Genomic DNA, 22610 nt, shown 5'->3' with positions numbered 1-22610 from the left:
CAGTAAGGGGTAGCTGAGAGTGGGTTTCCTGACTTCTGGGAAGGGAGATCTTCCTTGTTCTTACCACTCTGCTCTTGTGCCCTCACCTCTACCTGGTACGGTAACAGATGGATGGTAGGGACTGTGTTTATGAACCTTCGGCTGGTGGAAGTGATTGATTTTTGATTTTGTTCTGTTTTTTAGACAGGAGGCCCAGGTATAGCTCCATGTCCCAGCCCAATATGAGCTTGAATAACTTAAAATTACTTGGTTTAAAAACCCTGCAGTCACTTCTAAACAGTGTATTCAACAAGTATTTGTAAGCAGCTGGTTCTCCTTTGAAATCAGCTTGCCTGCCCGAGAGGCTGTGTGGGAGCCAGAAACAGTATCAGACTTGGCCCGTTCCCAGCAAGCGTCTGGATTGCTGCAGGAGACGTCCAGAGAAGAGGATGAGGCGGTGGAAGATGGTGGGCCGAAGAGGATTTTCACAGGAGAAATCTACAGCGGCCCACAGAAGTGGTTTCTGCTGGGCCTGATGGCGAGCGGTAGGATTCATACAAAGGACAGGGGAGGAAAGGCAGTTCCTGGCCTGGATAACTGCCTGAGCGAGGGAGCGGATGAACAGAACCTGTTGGATAAAGCGAATCAAGAGTTCATGCTGGGGAGTCTGTGCAGACAAGGCTAGGAAGCGGGAGAGGGACAGAATTGTGCAGGCTTAAATAGCGGGATGAATTTGGACTTAGTCCTGTGGGCAGTGGGAATCAGGGAAAGTTTTTGGAAAGGGGAGCAGCATTGTAAGATTAATGATGTTGGAGGAACAACCTGGCCGTGTGGTGTAAGAACGGGTCTTTTTAGCAACACATCTCTGGCAGGAAATGCAGCTCTTTTCAGTTTCCCTAGCATGAATTGGTGGGGGTAGGAGTTTTTCAGAACACTAACATTTTCAAAATCAAATCAAGAGATCTTTACAGAGGGCTTATTATGTGCAACACACTGTATTGGGTCTGTGGAGGAGACAAGTAGACTAAATCTCAGACATGTTTTATTGAGAACATTACGCTGTGGGCTTTTTGAGATGACCAAAAAAAGGAAATGTCAAGAGGTAGCATTTTGCCTTCACAATAAATTTTAAACAGAAAAACTTCAGTTTTGTAGGTCATGGGATAAGACTGTATTTGAGCTTTAAAAATTTCAGTGACTATTAGTTGGGGCCAACCTGTTACTTGTTTAGAAGGAAGATTATTTTGATCCTTAAGTTGTATTTAGGAGTTGAAAGTTTTTAGTAAGGATAAATCATATGAAGCAATTCAGATGCTCCCCTATACATCACATATAAGTCATAAATATTTATTGGTTCAGTTATAATAGCAGTTTTTACGTTTCAAAAGATAATTTAAACAAAAAAGCCTGAAGCTCTCTCTTAAAGGAGTGATTATTGTGTTTTTCCTCCAGGACTTTTAGACATTGTGGATCCAGGTCATTAGTAGGGTTAAATGATCTGTTTTGCATCTTTGAAAATAATGAGTTGTGGATCTTTAGTTACTTGTATTCTGTTGCTTAAATGGCAAGTGAATTAAAGAACAAATCTAAGTGAGTCTGTCTTTCTCTTCATAGCTTTATATTACTGTTTTAAAAGAGATTTTAGGAAATTACATACGATGTGAATTTTTTGTATTGCTCTAATACCTATATTTTTTCTATGGTAAGACATTGTGAAGTTCTTTTGTTTTCATGTTGTACTAGAGTAGAATATGAAACATTCCTTGAAAGAGCAGTTGGGAATAGCCCCCAAATCAAATAGACTTGTTTATTTAGAAAGTTTAAGATACAGTTTGTAATTTCTAGTCTTAACTAGTAATCTTCTACAGTTTCTTAAGCATGTGATTGATCTCTTTTTAAGTGGTGTTTATTGAGCATAGATAGAATCATTTAACATTTCAAAGAATATGAATAATGGATAGTAGTGAAGTAGTTTACTGACCCAGTTTGTTTCTTTTCCCTTTCTCCATGTTGTTGAATACCTACCACATGTGAGATAGTGTTCTGTTTCAAAGCTCGCTTTCACTAGGCCCTCTTAAATCAGAAAATCAGAAGATCTTACTCTGGCTTTTTTCTTTAAATTATTGTAGTTAAGAGTACTCATGATTTATTTCACCAATTAAAAAAAAACCTTTTAATGAGGAAGTTTCCTTTGTATACATCCTACATTTTCTACCACATAGGCTTTTCATCTGCATGTTCAGAAACTCATCTCTGTATTATTTTTCCCCCGAAATCCCTCACCTTCCTCATTTCTCTGTTCTCCCTCTCCCCACCAGCTTTCCTCTGTCCCTAATATCTTCTTTCACTTTATTTCTAATTATTCTTTCCATCTTCTCCTCTCAACTGTGGCCAAGTGTTCTTGCAGCTGTCAGATCTGAAGATGTTACCTTCCCTTCTCTGAGGTATTCGGTGACATGCTTTCCCCCATGTCTTCCTGTGGCTCCATTTTGTCATTTTTCACGTCATTGTGCTGTCTCGATTCTATTTGAAAAGAAGAATAATCTCTATTCTGGGACCCTTTAGTAGTTTCAGGCAGTTTCTAAGTCACTGGCTATAGTAGTTTTCCCTAACTTTCCAAGTTGACTGTCACCACTTTCTGCTTCCTGTTTGAAAATCTCAGCAGGTGCAAATCTGTTGAGGGGGCTGTGCTATTTTTCAGGACTTTTACTATGATGGTGAATCTTATTAAACCCAACATCTAGGTTTTTCCCTGTGCTTACCTGCCAACAGAAATTCAAATTCATATCAAAATCAAACCATCATGGTTTGAACAAGAAGAAGAAGAAGAAGAAGAAGAAGAAGAAGGAAGACAGTGGTGACACTTGTCATGGAGTTCTGTTGCTCTTCGAGATTATTGACATTACAGCCAGATTGTATCTCCCTTGTCTGTTGAATGAAATTGTCAGTTACAGGAGGTTTGGTTAAATATGACTTAAGTCAGCAGTTGGGAAGCGTTTCACCTTTAAACCAGCTCATCTCCCCACCCCGCCTCCCTTCGTGCCAAGGCCAGTACTCCATGATGCAGCCATGTCCGGAACAGCATCTCTGTGTCTGGCTCACCCTTTGGTTCCTGGCCAGTTTTTAATTTCCTTGGCTCCTTTCGTTCTTGCCTTGATTTCTGACCCCTTGCCTGATTTCTTTTCATGTCTTGCTATTGTTTCTTTTATTCTAATACCTGATGCTGTTCCAGAGATGACTTTGGGCACCGTCCTGGGCTGTAGTTTGTGGTTTGCCCATGGACTCTGGCTGACAGCTCATCTCACCAGCCTGGTGCTTCGGCTGTTCCTCTGATTCCACTCCATGTGGCAGAAGTGCCTCCAGGTTTTCCTGGCACCCGAGGGAGACAGATGGACAGATGCCATGTGATCACCTCACCACCCCCACTTCCAGTAGAAAGTAAATTCTTGTTTTAGGTGACTGCTAATTATTTTTGACCTCTGAGCTGGATGGCCTATTTTACTTTGAGAAGATAGATACACAGCAGTGATAGGTTTTTCCAGTCTTGGGAATTGGTCACTTTATATCAGAAAACTAAAGGATGTCTTGGTATGTTCGGGCATGTTTCATTAATTTTCAAAACAGTATCTTTCCTGAGAAGGATCAGTTTGCATGATGTTTCATTTAGGAGATGGAGTGCCTTTCATTTTTCTGGGCAATTTCAGTTTTACATAAGGCCTGTATAATTGCTCTTCTTCACATTTGAGCTTAGAGGCAACTTCCTTTGCAAAGCCTCCTTAAGGTTGGGCTTGGCCTCACTTGTGTGTTCCCAAACACCTCATACCTGCCCCATCTTAAAAGTTACAGGTTTGATTTTTATAATTAACCTGTTAGCTTGTCTGTTTCTCCCCATTAGACTGTAAACTCCTTGCTGTTCATGGACGTTATCTTGCTATTGTAAATGAGCATAGTGCATGCTTGCTTCGGCAGCACACACAGTAAATGAACATAGTGCTTGGCGCACAGTAGCCACCCTGGGTATTTGATGAATGAATGAATAAATGCAAATTTTGCTAAAACCTAGTTGTTGGGTTTATTTGTCTTGTTATTCTGGAGGACTTTTCCTTCTACAGTTCATGCTCATTAGATTTCAAGTAATAGGAATATAAACTCAGAGACTTACCATCTAGGCTGCTAAACTAGTTGCTCTTTTTTTTTTTTAATTGCCAGACTTTTCATTTGTAGCTCACTCCTCCTCACCCAGAAGTTATTCTGCTTCTTATGAACGTGCACATTTGGAAAGAAGGGTGAGACTCAGACACACACTGGCTGAAAGAAGAAGTTTGGTCAGATCTTTGTCTTTGAGTGCTGTTTTAAAATATGATTTTGCTGGAGACAAAAAGAAAAAAAATGAAACACTAGAACTAAATATGTTATTGTTTTAGAATGTGACCCTTAGATTCTGTGTGACCCAATGCAGGGTGTGGCTGCATGCTAATTTGACAGTGTTTTTACCTTATTAGTTAACTAACATCAGCTAATAAGCTGGGAAGGCCAAGCTAATTAGGTGACAACCAGCAGGTGTTATGCTAGATGGTTTCGATCAATGAGTAATTGTAATTGAAGCTAAATGTAATTAATGATGTGATTTGGGGGTGTTCAAGTGTAATTCCACTTAAGTTCCGTCTTGAAATTAGAACACTAAGAAGGATTACTACTGACAGAAGGAAAATAGGTGTAAAGATTATTTGACTCATGTTTGAGTTGTGTCCAGATGCCCTGGTCATTATAGGAACACCTGGATGGCCCCATTCTTGAGAGGCTGTGTGCAACTCTGCTGACCTTGACCCCTCTGTCTCCGGCTTTTTGCTCTCCCTTCTCTCTCTCTGCTTTTCTTCTTCTGGGGTCCCCATGGTGCTGTGCTGCTTCAGGTCTCCACAGCACACACTGTTCTGTTAGACGTTCTCTTGCTCCTTCTCCATCCTGCTAATGCTTACTTGTTTTTAGAACTCAGCTTAAGGTCAGTAGCTGAAGGAAGACTCTTCTGACCGCTCGTCTGATTTAGTTCCTCCCATAGCACCTTTACAATGATGTTTTCCACTTTATCCTATAATCTTGGCATCGTCAGTCCTTTCTGCTAGACAGCTTAAGGGCAGAGATGATCTTGCAGTGCTTTGTTGAATTTGATTTTTCTAAATATTCTTGGTGAGGTAGTGCTAAAAACCCACTATAATTAGGCCTTTTATAAATTATATATAGAACTTTAAAAATTGTTTCTAGTGTATAGTATGTCAACTAATAAATTGGTGTTATTTGATTTATACATTTTATTTCCTGTTTTATTCAAGCTTTACCAAGTTTGAAACCACATGGCTTTAGGTGGTTTTGTGTAGTGGTTAAAAGGCTTTGGAGCCAGACTCCATGGATTTGAATCCTGGCATTGCCACTAGTGGGGACTTATGGCTGGTTGTTCATCTTTAACCTTGACTTCCCCAGCTATACATTTTGGGAGTAAAAATCATAATAATACCTACCTCCTAAGAATTGTGGTGAGGTCAGAATGAGATAATACATGCAGGTATAGCTCTTGCATAGTATTCTCCTGAAAACGCCACTGACTTTTCCCACCCGGGTTACTTGTGAACCCATGGAATTCATAGACTTGCAGAGTCGTTTTGTATTCTCCAAGCAGACAGTAGACTTTGTCAGTTTTCCACAGCGGAGGACTCACAAATGGGTGACCTGAGGCCACCTTTGATGACTCTAATGTGCGACCTGCCTGATGTCTCATACAGCATCGTGAGCCATTATAGTGACACCCATGAGCCATACTTCGGTCTAAAGGGCATAGCAAGCTCATCAGCGGTGAGGCCTGGAACACACTTACCACCAGTGCTGTGGGACTCCTTTTTCTTAGTTTTTCTTAGTTTCTCTTGGACTGGAGGGAAAATAGATGCCAGTAGGATCTCTGAAAACTTTTGGTGCGATCTCCACAGAAACAAGTTTGTAAGCAGTGTGGAAAAGTGGAAAACATCAAGGACTTGGTGAAGCTCCTGTGAAAATGTTGCTTGTGAGCTCCTAGAAAATTACAGAAGCAGACAGGCCATCCTTGTAGGAAATACAGTAGTGGAGGAGGGGGCCAAGTGTGACCTATGTGTGCTATACATATAAGTTCAGTGCTTGGGTATTTGAGGTGTGGAAAGGACTTTTGGGTTCACCACACCTGTTTCAGTCATTAATAACATGACGACCAGTAAGGTGGGTTTTAGAGTTGGAGCCCTCTTGCTTGTTCTGGAAGAAGCGTCAGCACCACTTTTTGCCAAAAAGATATTGTGACATTCTTACTTAGCTGGAGAGTCTTATCTAGCAGCTTGTGTAGAATGTAAGAAGTGTTCACATGGTTTTGAATGACTTAAAATGGATATTTCAGAATTGGAGGTATAATTATGTTTGCTGAATAATGGTTTGTTTTAAGGTAACAAAATGCTTTTTAATTTTGTATATGGTAATGTTTTTTAGCCTTGAGGAATGAGATAGTTTTCACTGGTGAAATGTTCTGATTAAGTTAAGCTTCAAGTGTTTTATATGCTTTTTATTTTTTTTAAGATTTTATATTTATTTGAGAGAGAGAATGAGAGATAGAGAGCACGAGAGGGAAGAGGGTCAGAGGGAGAAGCAGACTCCCTGCTGAGCAGGGAGCCCGATGTGGGACTCGATCCCGGGACTCCGGGATCATGACCTGAGCTGAAGGCAGTCGCTTAACCAACTGAGCCACCCAGGTGCCCCTCTTATATGCCTTTTAAATAGCAGGTGTAATTGAATATAATTTTATCTTTGCTTGATGACCAGCATCATTTTAAGTATCTTTTTTTTTTTTTTGGTACTTTGACCCAATTTGGTTTTCTACATATGTTTTATTTTGTCTTCATCTTAACGTCAGACTGCCATCTGCCACTTCTGCTGATGTTCTTAATTCAAACAACCTCCCCTTTTACAATCCACTGATGGTTTGCTGCTAGTAATTTACTTTAGGTTGAGAAATCAGTAATCAAATTGGGAAAGATTTGTCTGTTAAACAAAGGCAAGATTCTGAGTGAGGGCCCAATGCATGTCAGGCTTTTGTCATGACTGTTTTCTGTGTGCTTCATGTTTAGGAATTCTATTTTAAATAGATGGCAGTTTTATTTATTTATTTTTTAAAAAGATTTATTTATTTATTTTAGAGTGCGCACGCATGAGCAGGAGGGGCAGAGGGAGAGGGAGAGAGAATCTGAAGCAGACTCTGTGCGAGCCCAGAGCCCAAAGGTGGGGGATCGATCTCAGGACCTTGAGATCAGGACCTGAGTCGAAACCAAGAGTCAGCTGCTTAACTGACTGTGCTACCCAGTTGCCCCAGAGGATCGGTTTTGTTTTATTTTATTTTTTTAAAGATTTTATTTATTTATTTGGCAGAGAAAGATACAGCAAGAGAGGGAACACAAGCAGGGGGAGTGGGAGAGGGAGAAGCAGTCTTCCTGCCAAGCAGGAAGCTGGATGCAGGGCTCGATCCCAGGACTCTGGGATCATGACCTGAGCCGAAGGCAGACGCTTAATGACTGAGCCACCCAGGCGCCCCAGGATCGCAGTTTTAAAAGTTAGCCTTAACTTCAGAAGAGTGGGTTTTTACTATAATATATTTGCACAGGATGTTCAATACATTTATTATTGGTATCATTAAAATTTTTTTTCTCTCTCTGCTTTGTAAACAGTCAGAATTTGCTGTGTGATGTCACAATTGTGGCTGAAGACATGGAAATCTCTGCTCATAGAGTGGTGCTGGCTGCCTGTAGTCCTTACTTTCATGCCATGTTTACAGGTATGAAATGTCTTAGTTATGGGTGTTTTTTAAATGTATACAGATCTGGGCTTTTCTCTCCATATTTTCTTTTCTTACTAACATTTTACTGTTACGAAATTCAGTATCGTAATGGAAGTAAATGCTCTTGCTTTGTTTCAAATTCCTCTTCCTCATTATTTTTCATTTTTGTAATCATGTGTATGTGTACATTCAGATACTCACAATTTTATGTTCAGTTTTCCCCCTTTGTATTTGTGTTTACATATATTGGCTCAGTTTACTTTCCTGCTATTTATTAACAACTTGGCACTTCATTATTTTGGCAAAAGAAAAGCACTTTTACTGTTTCCATTTTTTCAAATGATTTTCACATATGCTTCACTTATTCTTTACCATGAATAAAGAGATATTTATTTAGTGTCCTTTGACTTGGTTACATAAAAAAAATAGGGTGGACACTTAGGTAACTGTAAAAAAATACATAGAATGATTTCAGTACTTCTGGAAAAAAGTAATTTATGTCTGCAACACTTGAAGTCCTTAACCTCATTCTCTTTTTTTAGTTGTTTTTGTTTATTTGAGAGAGAGAGAGAGCGCGCGCGTGCGCATGAGCAGGGGGAGGGGCAGAGAGAGAGGGAGGGAGAAGTAGACTCCCTGCTGAGTGGGAGCCTGATGCAGGGCTCAATAACAGGACCCTGAGATCATGACTTGTGCTGAAGTCAGAAACGTAACCGACTGAGCCACCCAGGTGCCCTCTTAACCTCATTCTTAAAAAAATAAAATAAAATAAATTTAAACATATTTTGTACAAAGAAATGAAGTTACTATCTGTTCCAACAGTGAGCTTATAATCTTAAGGGTATTGGTAGGGCAAACAAAATACTTATAAAAACAAGTGTGGTTATACCAAAAAGCACAAATCCAAAGCTATTCATACTTTAGAAGTCATGAAGTATTTCTTGTGCTTAACATTTTGCTTAGATACTTCAAGAATACAGACCAGTGTAAGTGTGCTTCCCACCCCGGTAATGATGTGCACACTTTAAATAATGCAGTAGTGTGTGGAAGATCTGGGTGCCCAGAGCAGTGATGCTGTTGGAAGGGCTGTGATGGGCAGCACTGAGAGAAGGGGATCTGACATTTCCTGAAACCTGATAGGTTTAAAGGACTCACACAGATGAAGATGAGTGCAGAAGGCCACGTGAAGAGGATGGGCTTAGTGTTTTAGGAGGAGAGAGGAGTCTAGAGCCCCTCACTATTTAGCCTGTTGCAGCCTTGCTGTTCCTGAACAGAGTTAAATAATCAAGGATGTAGGAAGGATAGCAGAGGGGCAGTGAGCCAAGTTGGGAGGGTGCCTTTCTTTTTAGCTGAGGCTGATTTGAAAAGTCAATTCTGATGAAGTGAGACTAGTCAAATTTTTATGTCCTAGGGTTCATTTCAGTCTCGTGGTTCACATCTTACTTATTTCTTCTGGATGGTTTTCTCAACAGAGTCTCTAGGCTTGTGAGAGGAGGGTTCTAGCTGGAATGTGTTGGCCTAGTTTAGGAATTCCCTGTATAGTGCTGTCCCCTGTAAGTGGCGTTCTCTCCCGTGACATTGCTGTTGCTACTTCCTTGTTGGAAACTATGGGAAACTCATGTCATCAATTTATGCTTCCTTTTCCCCCTCTGGAGAAGGAGGATGTTCATATTACCCACTTTCTAGGATTTTTGTAAAAATTAAATGAGATCATATATGTGAATTTCTTAGCAGTTTTCTTACTTGGCACATAGAAAATATGTCATTAATTTTGGCCGTAATTATGGTTATTACTATTTTAATTGGAGAATAGCAGACATACAGTGTTAGTGTCAGGTGTACAGCAGAGTGTACGGCATCTCTGTATGTTACGCTGTGCTCACCACAGCACTAGCTGCCAGCCACCACCATACAACAGTATTACAGTACCGTTGATTATTTTCCCTCTACTGTACCTTCCATCCCTGTAACTGACTCATTCACTAACTAGAAGCCTGTATCCCCAACCCCCATTCGCCCGTTTTGCCCGTCCTGCTACCCTTTCCCCTCTGGTAACCACAAGTTTGTTCCCTATATTTATGGGTCTGTTTCTGCTTGTTTGTTTGTTTTGTGTTTTTGATTCCATATATAAGTAAAATCATGTGGTATATATTTTTCTCTGACTTATTTCATTAGCATGATACCTTCTAGGTCCATCCATGGTGGCACAAATGCTAAGATCTCATTCTTTTTTTTTTTTACAGCTGAGTAGTATTCTGTCACATATATATGTACCAAATCTTCTTTTTTCCATTCATCTATTGATGGCTGTTTGGGTTGCTTTCATGTCTTGGCTATTGTAAATAATGCTGCAATAAACATAGGAGTTGTATGTATTTTTTCAAATTAATTTTTTTGGGTTTGTTTTTGGTAAATCCAAAATATATAAAGAATTTATAGAACTCAACACCAAAAAACCAAATAATTCAATTAAAAAATGGACATGCTTACTAGGCTTGACTTTTATGGTGAAGTGATAGTGACAGCAATAGATGCTGGTCACCTTTCTGGCGATCTTTGTACATTTTCTACTTTTGAATCTACTGAGTAGTTCATCGTTTGTCAGAGATTAGGTAAGGAACATAAGGAGATTTGGTCTAGGTGGTTAGTGTACATACATTTATTTACATTTTGCTAGAATATGACTCTATTATTTCTTTTCCTGTTTTTTTTTTTTTTTGTCTGAAGCCCTGTTAAATTTTATTATAAAAAATATGGTGAGGCCAACCAGTAGACTGTTGCATGCTTCCATTGCATCATACATTATGTATATTTATTTTCTCCTGCTTCGTGGGTAATCAGAAGTGTTTGCAATGGCACAGGGCATTACCTACTTTTCTTTTGTTTTCCTCTGACTCCCCTCTTAGGAAATATGCAGATGTCCTTTTTTGGCCCTTGTTTTTAATCTCCCATAAATTGTAGGGAAATTTTTCATTCAAATTATATCACCTAAAAAAGAATTCTGTTACTCATTGTAATTCCAAGTATTTGGGTAGAGAAGGGAGGTGAAAAGTAATTTTGTGATGTATTCACAGGTTTTTACTCTGTGAAGTATGGGCCTATTTAGAGCAAGGCCAGGTGGTTTAACTGTTACTTGAGAAAGCATATATCAGATTGGGTTCTTGTGTTTTTAAATTACTTGTTACAAATATGGCATTTAAAATGCTATTTCTCTTACAGATACATTTGAGGCTTATTTAGTGCCGCAGTCTAAAGTATATGACATCTAGTGGGAAATAATGAATTTTTACTTTTACTCCTTTGTATTGTGCTTTTTGATGATTTCTTTTGTCATATTGAACATGATTCAGTAAGTTAGAATATGAAAAGGTAGATTATCATGTGCATGATTAAGAAGTGGTATTTTTAAAAAGTTGTTTTCATGGTTATATTTGTCTAAGATTCATGCTTTCTTTCATCAAGGAATATTTATTGAGCATCTTCTGTGTGCTAAGCATTATCCTAGGTTTGAGAACTTTAGAGATGAACAAGACAGATAAGTCCCTGCTTTCATGATTCTCCTTGGAAGAGGAGGAAAAGTTAGAGAGTAAATGCAAAGAAAAGATAATTTCTGATATCATTGAATGCTGTGAAGAAAATTAAATAGAGTGTTGTGCATAAAGAGCCCAAGTTAGGATGCCTTAGTTTGCACATGACAGAAACTCCACTTAAACTGGCTTATTAAATAGTAAGGAAATGTATTCTCTCATAACTGGGAAGTAGGCTGGACACCAGGCATGGTCAGATCTGCAGCCTGAGAATTTCATCAGGGATCCGCTTCCTTCTCTCTCTGCCCTGCTGTTTGCAGTAAAAATGTTACCCCAAGGTTGCTTCCCCTTGTGAATGGAAGATGCCAATCAGAGTGGACCCAACATCTCAGGAAGGAGAGGGAGGGTGTGCTTTTTCTTTTTTTCTCCCTTTAGGGTCTAGTAGACCTTTTCCAGAAGTACTCAAACTAGACCAAAACTGGCAGGGGAATGTGGCTACAATGTTTGCCTCAGATTAGTGGTAGGATTGGGGAATTATGTGCCATGACCATCATAGAGAATGGCTGGCAGGGGCATCCGGGTCAGCTTGCCAGAATGAAAATACCTGTGTGTCAGTAGCTTCTTTGTAACCCAGGACTAATGACAAACAAAGGGCGTAATAATGATTAGATTACAAATGAACCTGAAGAGTAATGGAATAAAATTTATTTATTACATGTCGCTGTAAATTTGCCATTCACTTTTTAGCATTTCAGCATAGTAAAAGATTCTGTATTATACTTTTATGTTTTTCTCAGATATTTTTATATGCTAAACAATAATTGAAATTAGAATCATAGAATTTTTGCATTGAAATGGATCTTAGGGTTTGCTGTCTTAACCTGTTCACTTTTTAGAACTTTAGAGTGCATAAATAAAGTCATCAGTTTGTGCTAGGTTTCAGGAGCCTTGAGGAAAGGTCTTTGAGATGGAAATGTTTCTATCCACAAATATGTCTGTAAACTTTACAATTTGGAGGACATTTTTTTCTCAAAAAAAGCAGAGATGGTGCAGTGTTCACTAGTGAAGTACTTAGCTTGGCCTGGAATGTATAGTGGATGTTCAATGAATGTTGACTGAAATCCTTCATAGCTAGAAACCCATGTTCAAGACTAGTTCAAGTGTTAATTATGTTGAGTAAAGATGCTACATTTTAGATTGGCATGTGTATCACTTTTTATTCTTCTAGTCATTCATTTATCCAACCAGAATTTATTGGGTATCTATAATAGGTCAGGCGTTGTGGGATACAGAGGTAAGATGAGAAAGACCTCTTACCCTCAGGGAGCTCAAGGATCCAGGTAGGGAGAACTAAGTATTATTAGGACAGAGTGGATTTGCAGGAGGTACCCAAGTGTACCCAGGGTGAGAGCCTAACCTGGCTTTGGGCCACCAATAGGTGAGCCTACCTGGAGAGGGTCCAGCTGACTCTTGAGGAATGGGGATTAGCCTGGGGAATGAGAGCATGGGGAGACAAGAGGACAAAGCTCAACAAAAAGGCATCAAAACAGGAAATTCTTCGCTGCATGTGGAAAACTACAGGAGCTTTCTTCTGGATATATTTATTTTTTATTAACATATAATGTATTATTTGTTTCAGGGGTACAGGTCTGTGATTCAACAGTCTTACACAATTCACAGCGCTCACCATAGCACATACCCTCCCCAGTGTCTATCACCCAGCCACCCCATCCCTCCCACCTCCCACTACTCCAGCAACCCTCAGTTTGTTTCCTGAGATTAAGAGTCTCTTATGGTTTGTCTCCCTCTCTGGTTTCATCTTGTTTCTTTTTCCCTCCCTTCCCCTATGATCCTCTGTCTTGTTTCTCAGATTTCTCATATCAGTGATATCATATGATACTTATTTTGCTTAGCATAATACCCTCTCGTTCCATCCACATTGTTGCAAATGGCAAGATTTCATTTTTTTTTTGATGGCTGCATAATATTCTTCTGGATATATTTTAAGGCTAGAAGTAGGAGAGAGAGGAGGCTGGATAGTGAAGCAGGGATGGAATATGGAAGGAGCTCAACATGCCTGAACTAGGAGCAGCTGGAGGCTTTTGACTACCATGGTCAGATCTGTGGAGTCGTCCCGGGGGCAAGGAAAGAATTAGGAGGCTGCTGTGCTGGTGTTGGCAAGATGTGGTAGGACCCTGGTGACATAGTGGCAGAAGGGATGGAGAGGAGAGGGGGCATCTATTTGAGATCTCTCTGAGGTTCATTCTGAAGGTTTTAGTGAATGATGGGATGGGTGGGTAAGGAAGAGGGGAGAGTCAAAAGCGCTTCTCAGGATTTTAGTGATGATATCTGTGCAGATATCCTCATAGAGCTTCACAGGTCTACATGATCAAGATACAGAAGCAAAACACCCTAATCTGGAGAGAGACTTTGAAGTTAAAAGTGATGTGAATAAACTCTGTACAGTATCATTGAATATTTTTTAAAAATGCATTATCAAAAATAAATCTCACAAAACCATAGTGCCTAAAGATTTTCTCTATAAACAGCAAAGGGCAGTAACTCAAGCAATATGTAACAACTAGAATTAGATCTCAATAGCTTTTACAACTCTATTTTTATTTTTTTATTTTTTTAAAAGATTTTATTTGTTTATTTGTGTGTGAGAGAGAGAGCACAAGCTGGGGGAACTGCAGGCAGAGGGAGAGGCAGGCTCCCTGCTGAGCAAGGAGCCCAATGTGGGGGACCCTGGGATCATGATCTGAGCTAAAGGCAGGTACTTAACTGACCGAGCCAGCCAGGCATCCCTACAACTCTCTTTGGTATGTGTTTTAATTCTTAGTATTTACTGGAATTTGTAAACTATTAATGCAATCTGTGGCAAGCTATTTGTTATTGTTTTTGTAGATTAACGTGAAACATAAAGATTAAAACATTTTTAAAGCAACATATGATAGAGATTGAATTTGTTGAAAGCAGATACAGTTTTCTGGGGAAAGAAAATTCATTATTAAAAATGACGCATATGGAATATATGAATTAGCAAAGTATGTCTTACAGCAATACCTTAAAAACTAGAATATTAAAAACTGCTTGGCAAAGGACTAATTTTTCACTCAAATATGTAAATTAAAGTCAGAGTTGTTTTTGTCTAAGCTAGGTCATGCCTAAGTCCTGAGAGCTGAATTCACTCCTTGAGAACTAAATACATGACTTTATACTTGTGTGGTCTCAGGCCCTGCACATCGCCATACATCGCCAGAGCCCTGTAGGTGAATTAGATGTGACCTTTGTCCAAAGTCCAAGTCTATAGTCCAAAGTGTCTTCACTTTAGACACAAAAGAACTTTGAGATGATACAAATCCCATCTGTCTACAAGATCCAAGAGAGTAAGATAGAGGAATGTGCCTTACATGCAAATGAAGAATTATATTTCTGTATTCCTCAATCTTTCCTTTTTCCTCCCTTTTTTTAGAGGGGAAGAAACATGCTGAGGCAACAGACACATAACCCAGTCCCTTGTCTTCCTGCTGTATAGGCATATATACCTCTTTCTCATTAACTGTCTCCCTTCTCTTGTAATACTGGTGGATGCCCCCCCCACCCCCCGCACCCCTCCCTGGGAGGTGGCAGGATACTTTTGAGATATTTTAGCTCTTAGGAGAACAGCTTCTTTCTGAGATCTTGTCAGAAATAATCTCCAGGGAAGCATGCAGTTAAATGTACATCACTATTATTATTTCTGTCCTCCCAGAGTTTGTGTTTACAAAGGAATTTTGTGTAATTATGGATTCCCATAGGCTTTTCTGATAGCTTGTGGTCGCTGACAGTGTACCATGGCTAAAAAAGAAATGAACTTTCAAGAAATCCTGAGACTGTTATGTTGTTTTTCTAACAGATACTCGATTAAGGTGAAGGATTAATGGTTTTGATGCTGCTTCTTTTGTCTTTGAAACCTAATGGATCCAAACCCTTGTGCTAGGTGTCTCATAGCACTCAACATAATTTTTAGACTGCCTTCATCATTTTAAATTGAAGTTTTCTTTCCCTACCATTCGATAGTTTATGTTTCCCTATGTCTTGGGTCATTTTATGTTGTCCACACATATGAGCTCAAACCTGCTGCTTTCTCTCCCTAAGTTCCCTTCTCTCTTCTGCTTCCCTGTTTCTTTCCATAAGAAAGGACCTTATTTATGACCCTTGAATGTTTCACTAGTTCAGTGAGTAAAGGAGAGAGGTCTTATAGCACTTTTTAGCAGGCAGTGAGATAGAAGAATATCTGGCTTTAGTAAGAAAGGCTGGTATGGAAGTGACTTAGGTTTGTGGATGAAGTTACCACAGATGACAAAGAGGAGTAGAACTTGGACTAGAAGATCTCTGTAACAAACCGTTGTCATTGACTAGCCCTTTTGTGATCTTTCTTTTGTCTTGCATTCCCTCAGCAGCTTCTGTTTGTGTCCTAATTGTTTCCTGCATGAGGGTCGTGCTGTCCCCGAGGACAAAGCCTCTGTGTCCAGTGCAGGCCACTCATGCCCATGGCAGCCACTGCCGTGCTTATTGAATGAATGCTGCTAACCAAGTGGGTCCTTTTTAGCAAGTGCTCATTGCTATTAGTCAAAAGCGGTAACATTGTGACTCTTCTAGTCATGAATAGAAATCCAAAAAGAAAACAAGCTGCCCACAAGCATGGACCAAAAAAAGCATGGGCAGCATCAGATACTGAACCTAATAATGCCACAGGTATTATAGCTGGGCACGTGGCATGTTCACTGTTTTGATGTCATTTTCAGGTACAAGTGGGTAATAGAAGTACATTTTATGATTTGCTCAGGTAAGCTGCTAGGGGAGGTGATGGAATGTTTTAGGCCTGCAAAAAGTGGCTGGTTGTGTTGCCTACAAAATACAGTGAATGGCAAGAAAATGGTATTGGTATTTTCACAGCAGTGGCTTGCTGTAGCGTCACTTTTCCTCCTTTGTGTTTTAGGTGAGATGAGCGAGAGCCGAGCAAAGAGAGTTCGAATAAAAGAGGTAGACGGCTGGACTCTGAGGATGCTGATTGATTATGTTTACACTGCAGAAATTCAGGTTACGGAAGAAAATGTACAGGTGAGAGTAAACCCCTCATACCATTTGGCTCTTCGCACATGCCAGTTTTTTAAATCAAAAGAGCATACCCATACCACAGGATACTTTTTGTAGCAAAGTAATGGAATTCATTGTTAAAACTGAATTTCTAAGGGACATTTGGAATGATTACATCTCTCTAATGATGTTTCTGATTTCAGTATCTTTTATAGTCTTGAAGTTCCAATCTTTCAGTTCTCTGAATGACACTGTTTGTGAAAACGCTGTCATATTCATTTGTAACTACTGATTGATGCTGCCCACATTTCTCTGTTCCCTTGAGGTTAAAATCTACAAAGGATGTTTTTGACTATCAACAGTCTTTACTTTTACTATAACAGCATCTTCTGTGATTCTAGAATTTAGCTAAAATTTGACATTCCATTTTCTTTCTTTAAAGAACAAATGCTTTATATATATATGATGTAAACGAATAATACAGATGTATGTAGTGTAGAAGGTAAAAGTGCCTCTTTTAAACTGCCCTTTCTTTCTCACCCACCCCAACCCACACACATTAATTTGTTCTCCTGCCCTGGAGGGTAGCTTCTGCTATCTGCTTGGTGTGAATCGTTTCAGACCATTTTCTGTGCAATTATATATACCCATGCACTCATACCCCTGCACAGTTTTCCTGATACAAGTATATTTTCACTATGCCTGTTATTCTGAAACTTGCTTTTTTCACTGTACAAAGTATCTTGAAGTTCTTTATACGTCAGTATATGTGGGCCCAGCTCCTTCTTTTGAATGGCATCCCATATGTTAATCAGCATATATGATTTTTCCACCTTTATAAAAGTACTGCAGTGAATGGACATTTTTATATTTATATCCAAAACTTCATGGAATAGATTTCTCAAATGTAATTGGTGGATCAGTGGGTACATGCATGTTTTAATTTTTTTTTTTTAAAGATTTTATTTATTTATTTGAGAGAGAGAGAGCACATGAGAGGGGGGGAGGGTCAGAGGGAGAAGCAGACTCCCTGCTGAGCAGGGAGACCAATGCGGGACTCAATCCCGGGACTCCAGGATCATGACCTGAGCTGAAGGCAGTCGCTTAATCAGCTGAGCCACCCAGGCACCCTTAATTTTTGATAGTTATGCCAAATTTGCCAACTGAAAGTTTATTTATACTCCTTATTCCAACAGGTAAACTGTGTTTTGAGGACAACAAAAAGAATTAGGACTAACTTCTTAAGAAATAATCTCTAAATTCTACTTGCTCAGATAGGAAAGTGTGGGCTCAATCTTTTGTCCCTTATAATTAGTTGAAATATAATACAAACTTTCTGAGTTTGGAGACTGAAATCTTTGGACATTAACTTGTTAAGACATGCTGTAATTAAATCTGATCTGAAATAATGGCAGTGGTGAAGCCTTCTGGTGATCTTTCCCAGGTGGTCTCATTTGCTTTTGCTTGGGAATCCAGTTCATGAGGTAAGGCATTTGAAACAACCTTGGTTGATATTAAAATCGTGTATAAAGGTGTGAATCAACTGCTATGGGAACTTTTTTTTTAACCTGGAGGAAAGTGTTTGGTTCATGTCATGAAGTAACAGTACCAACAATCTGTTTTTTTCTGTATGGTTATGCTAGTTGCTGGATTTTGGGACATCGTTTTCAACAAGATTTTATCTTAGTTTTCTTTTTGCTCCTTTTTAAAAATTCATTTGAGTTCATGGGCCTCATTGTGCCCTGTATCTGACCTTCAGCCAATGAATTGCTGTCATAAAATGTGACACGGGGGAAATTTGCAGAAGATGATTTAGGCCTAAGATGATTTAGGCCTAATAGGCTGTGTGAATTCAGCCCTCAATGCTGTTTGTAGTAGTTCTTGTGGTGGAGATGTTGGCCTATGAGGAACTGGGATAACGCCTCTCTTGTTTCTTTTTATTTTTTTAAAGATTTTATTTATTTATTTGGCAGAGAGAGAGAGACACAGCGAGAGAGGGAACACAAGCAGGGGGAGTGGGAGAGGGAGAGGCAGGCTTCCCGTCGAGCAGAGAGCCCGATGTGGGGCTCGATCCCAGACCCTGGGATCATGACCTAAGCCGAAGGCAGACGTTTAACGACTGAGCCACCCAGGCGCCCCTCTCTTGTTTCTATCACTATCACATTCCAGTCCTGAATATTAGTCATCACAGCCTTTCAGAAAACCTCTTGCCATGTTGATTTGCCTTTTGTGTATATGTTCAGCTCCTACAGGAGTACATTCAAAGAGTTGTATTTGGCAGATTTACTAAATGCTTAATATTCGTGTAGTTTTTATTTTTGGGGGGGTGGGGGAGAGAGCTTAGCCTCATTTATATTCCATTGAAAAATATTTTAGAAAAGGCAGTTTGGAAATAAAATTGATTACAATAAGTTGCCTTTTCTGTAACAAGTATTTTTCAGTGAAATACAAAATTAGGGTTTACCTATCAGGATATGCAAAACTGCTCTCTCCTCTGTCTTGTTTATTTTTGTCTGTGTACACTTTGTTACATCTTTCTTACAAGCACTGTTCACCTTAGGGAAGGGAGTGGTATGGTGGAGGTATGTGGTGTTCTTGTTAAAGTTAAGCTAGAATTTTAAATGGCCCCAACTGGGAGCCTGCTCTGAGTATATATGTTTTGAGAGAATTGACAGTGGGAGTAGACCTTTCTGTAGTTCAAAAGTTTGTTGTTATAGGTATATTTTCTTATTAGACCTAGAATCAAATCTCTGGTCAGGTAACCTCTCTTTTAATAAGTTTCTGTTTTAGTAATAAATAATAAAATACGATTTTAGCATAGCAGATATCTTAGTGTTTTACTTTGGGATTACTTGTTTTGATGTAGAATCATGGTGCCATAGAATGTTGAGGGCCAGCTGTCTTAGTCAGTTGGTGCCTGAACAGGACCATAACCCTGGTTTCCTTGATTCCTACTTTAGGGCCTGTTCTGTGATACTATATAGTCTCCTATTACACAAATTAAAAAATATATATATCACAACTGTTTGAAGTGAAGGTTGAACTTTGAGTCAGAATGAGGGAATGAATCAATTTGAAGCATTAACTCCAAAAAAGGAATAATTATTATTGTGTCATATAAGTAATAGCACTTTAATTTCTTGGCTCTTTAGGGTTTCCCTGATTTTTTTTTTTTTTTGATGTCGCTGTTTTTTTGTTTAGGTTTTTAAATTTTGGTTTTGAATTTAGGTATTTGCTTTTATTTATGGCAAGATTGGGGAATAATTTGAGCCAAATGAATTTGTTTGTGTATTTTTTTAAAGGAGAAATAAAAGAATATATATCTTACCACGATCATGCTTTTAATTGAACTTCGTTGTTGCTATTGAGTAATTTAAATTTAACTTGTTTCTAGAGTTTCCAGTCAAATTTTATAAACATTATATATCTGGGAGCAGAAAAAATAAAGTCAAAGGCTATTATAAAGTAGTTTTTTAGGTTTGAGGACATCATGGGACTCCTGGGTGGCTCTTTCGCTTAAGCATCTGACTCTTGGTTTCAGCTCAGGTCACGATCCTAGGGTTGTGAGATTGAGCCCCATATCGGGCTCCTAAGAGTCTCTCTCCCTCTTTCTCCCCTCTGCCACTTGCTCGAGCTCTCTTAAAAACACATACAACAAATACAAAAACTGTTTAAATTTGGGGGCATCATGGATTCCTTTGAGAATGATGAAAAACTACGGACCCTTTCCCAAGTAAAGTGCACATAGCCATTTATGCACAGAGTTTTGCATACACTTTTAGGTAATTCATGTACTTTGTCTCTCCCCCCCTCACTCTCCCACTGTTAAGAATACTTAGCTTTAGGGGCACCTGGGTGGCTCAGTCGTTAAGCGTCTGCTTTCGGCTCAGGTCACAATCCCAGGGTCCTGGGATCGAGCCCCGCATCAGGCTCCCTGCTCGGCGGGAAGCCTGCTTCTCCCTCTCCCCCTCCCCCTGCTTGCGTTCCCTCTCTCGCTGTGTCTCTCTCTGTCAAATAAATAAAATCTTAAAAAAAAAAAAAAAAAGAATACTTAGCTTTGTGTGTGTGTGTGTGTGTGTGTATGAAGGTTTATTTTCAGTTACGTACTAGGCATTTTACATATGTCTCATTTGATATTCATCACCTTATTAGATAGGTATTACTCCATTTTGCAATTAAGGAAGCTCAAGAAGGCTAAGTAATTTGTTCAGTATCACATAGCAGCTGTTAAGTTGCCATTAACTAGTGTTGCTTAAAAAGAGAGTTTATAAATTTGAAAATGAAAATACCTTTATAACCAAAAATATTTTTTTCATTATCTAAAAATTATTGGAGGTTTAACTCTTCTTCATTTGATGTGTTGATCAACATTTTTGGAGAATCCTAAAGCAACTTGCATTTTTCAAAACATTTACTTCATTGCTAAATTTGTGGTTTTGTTACATACATTTTGACTTCTCAGCTTTTGTGTATTTGTTTTGGCTTGCTAAAAGTAGCTAAGAGTTTTCACTTGATGTAAGTGTGAGAAACAAAGGTAAGGATCTTAATAGACAGTGCCAGTGTAAGTAAATACTCTTATTTCCAAATTAATATTATATGAGTGTTCATCTACAGGTTCTGTCTACATTAGAACTTTTCTCATTTCAGAAGAATTTAAGAAGCATCTGATAATTGTGAGTGGATAGATTTTAAACATTTCAGAAAACTTATATGTTGCATAAATTGAAATGATTTGGGATAGAAAATCTCATCTTTTTGGAAAAGGAACAGAATTTAAGTGAGAATTTTTCAAGAGACAGTTAAAATTAATTTTGGCAATAAACACACCAGAGTGTTTTACACAATCTCAGTACAGTAGAAAATTCAACATAGTGTGTCCATTTTGTTGGTGGTGTAGGGCAAGTTATTTTTGTTTGTTTCAGACCAGAAGTGCTAACAGTATATTGTATAATGTTTTACCAGTGAGGCATTCGTAAAAAGAAGGCATCAGAGGGAAAGAGCATCCACAGTAGGAGACCTGTTGACATGGTTGACCACTTAATCAACAAAAGGCTATTAAAGTGGAGAAACCATCAAAAAAGAAACATGTATACCCCAAATATTTTATTTTAACCTACAACATGGAACTGTAAAATTGTATGACAATTTTTTGTTGTAAAACTAGTGTGGTTAGCTGCTCAGAGAGCCCTATGCGTTTTTGCACATAGGACATCATAATGATGGAGCAACTAATTTTCTAGTTTTTAAAAAAGTGCAGCAAGAACTGAGACACTTGAAAAGAAATCTCAGTGCAAAGTCATCTTTGAGTTACACAATTTCTCTTTCCTTCCCCCTATATGTAATTTGAGAGCTTTTTTTTTTTTGGCAGTAACACATTGATCAAGTCATTCTAAAGTAATCAACTTAGTTTTCATAGAAATAGCTCTCTTTTTACACTTATATCTCGTTGGATTATATATGTTTATTTAAATTATGTAATTTCAATAACAAGTGCAAGTGTCATAAACAGATTTGGGAGTGAAACCAAGATGTATGAGTTGGTAAAATGCAACTCAGCTGGAGGGGCAGAAGTGTGCAAGCATATTAGAGAGTACAGAGAACTTGGGAGAGTTGGTTAGTCAGGTGAGCAGGTGAAGCAGTGGCTGGTAAACCAGTGCTTTTGCTGTGTGTATTTCTGCATTGTGTACATAAACACTGAAATGAGATTCCCATTAGATGGATATTTATTTTAAAATGGATATTGGAAACACCCTATCAGTTAAGCAGACTGATGGAGTATCTGCTAAGTCTTCAGTCTTGTGCTTGGTCCTGATGCTACCAAAAATGAACAAGGAACAAAGCATAGTAAATAGAGTATAGCTGTTGGCTGTGCTATTGAAATACCACGTGACTTTGTCCAAAGTTCTTAACTTCTCTGAGCTTTATTTTCTTGTCTGAAATAGGGGGATAAATTCTGTTCTTTCATATAGAGGAGCTTGTGAAACATTACTCATTAGATAACTGGTTTATGTACAGGTGAGACATGCTGGGACCTCACTAAAGGCATAGTTGGGATTGAGGCTAGGGCCAGAAATGAATGGGGCCAAGAACAGGGGCACCAATCTGGGAGAGCAAGCACTTGGTAAGTATTTTTTAATTTATTTTTAATTTTTATTTATTTTTTTAAAGATTTTATTTATTTGACAGAG

The 22610-nt window shown here is 38.8% G+C and overlaps 1 protein-coding gene across 1 annotated transcript in view; it reads left to right on the top strand.

Moving 5' to 3' along the window:
- KLHL2 (kelch like family member 2) overlaps positions 1-22610 on the top strand; it is a 96896-nt gene that overhangs the window by 15849 nt on the left and 58437 nt on the right. Inside the window, exons 3-4 of the mRNA XM_028104395.2 lie at positions 7707-7813; positions 16325-16446. Of these exons, the coding sequence (XP_027960196.1) occupies positions 7707-7813; positions 16325-16446 (229 nt within the window). The remainder of the gene's footprint in view (positions 1-7706; positions 7814-16324; positions 16447-22610) is intronic.

This window comes from Eumetopias jubatus, unplaced genomic scaffold, assembly GCF_037043125.1.
Source record: "Eumetopias jubatus isolate StellerSeaLion01/CBP00866 unplaced genomic scaffold, mEumJub1_p1.0 scaffold_2, whole genome shotgun sequence".
NCBI classification, from domain to species: Eukaryota; Metazoa; Chordata; class Mammalia; order Carnivora; family Otariidae; genus Eumetopias; species Eumetopias jubatus.
The sequence above is the reverse complement of the archived record's forward strand: the minus strand, read 5'-3'. Positions and strand labels throughout refer to the sequence as shown.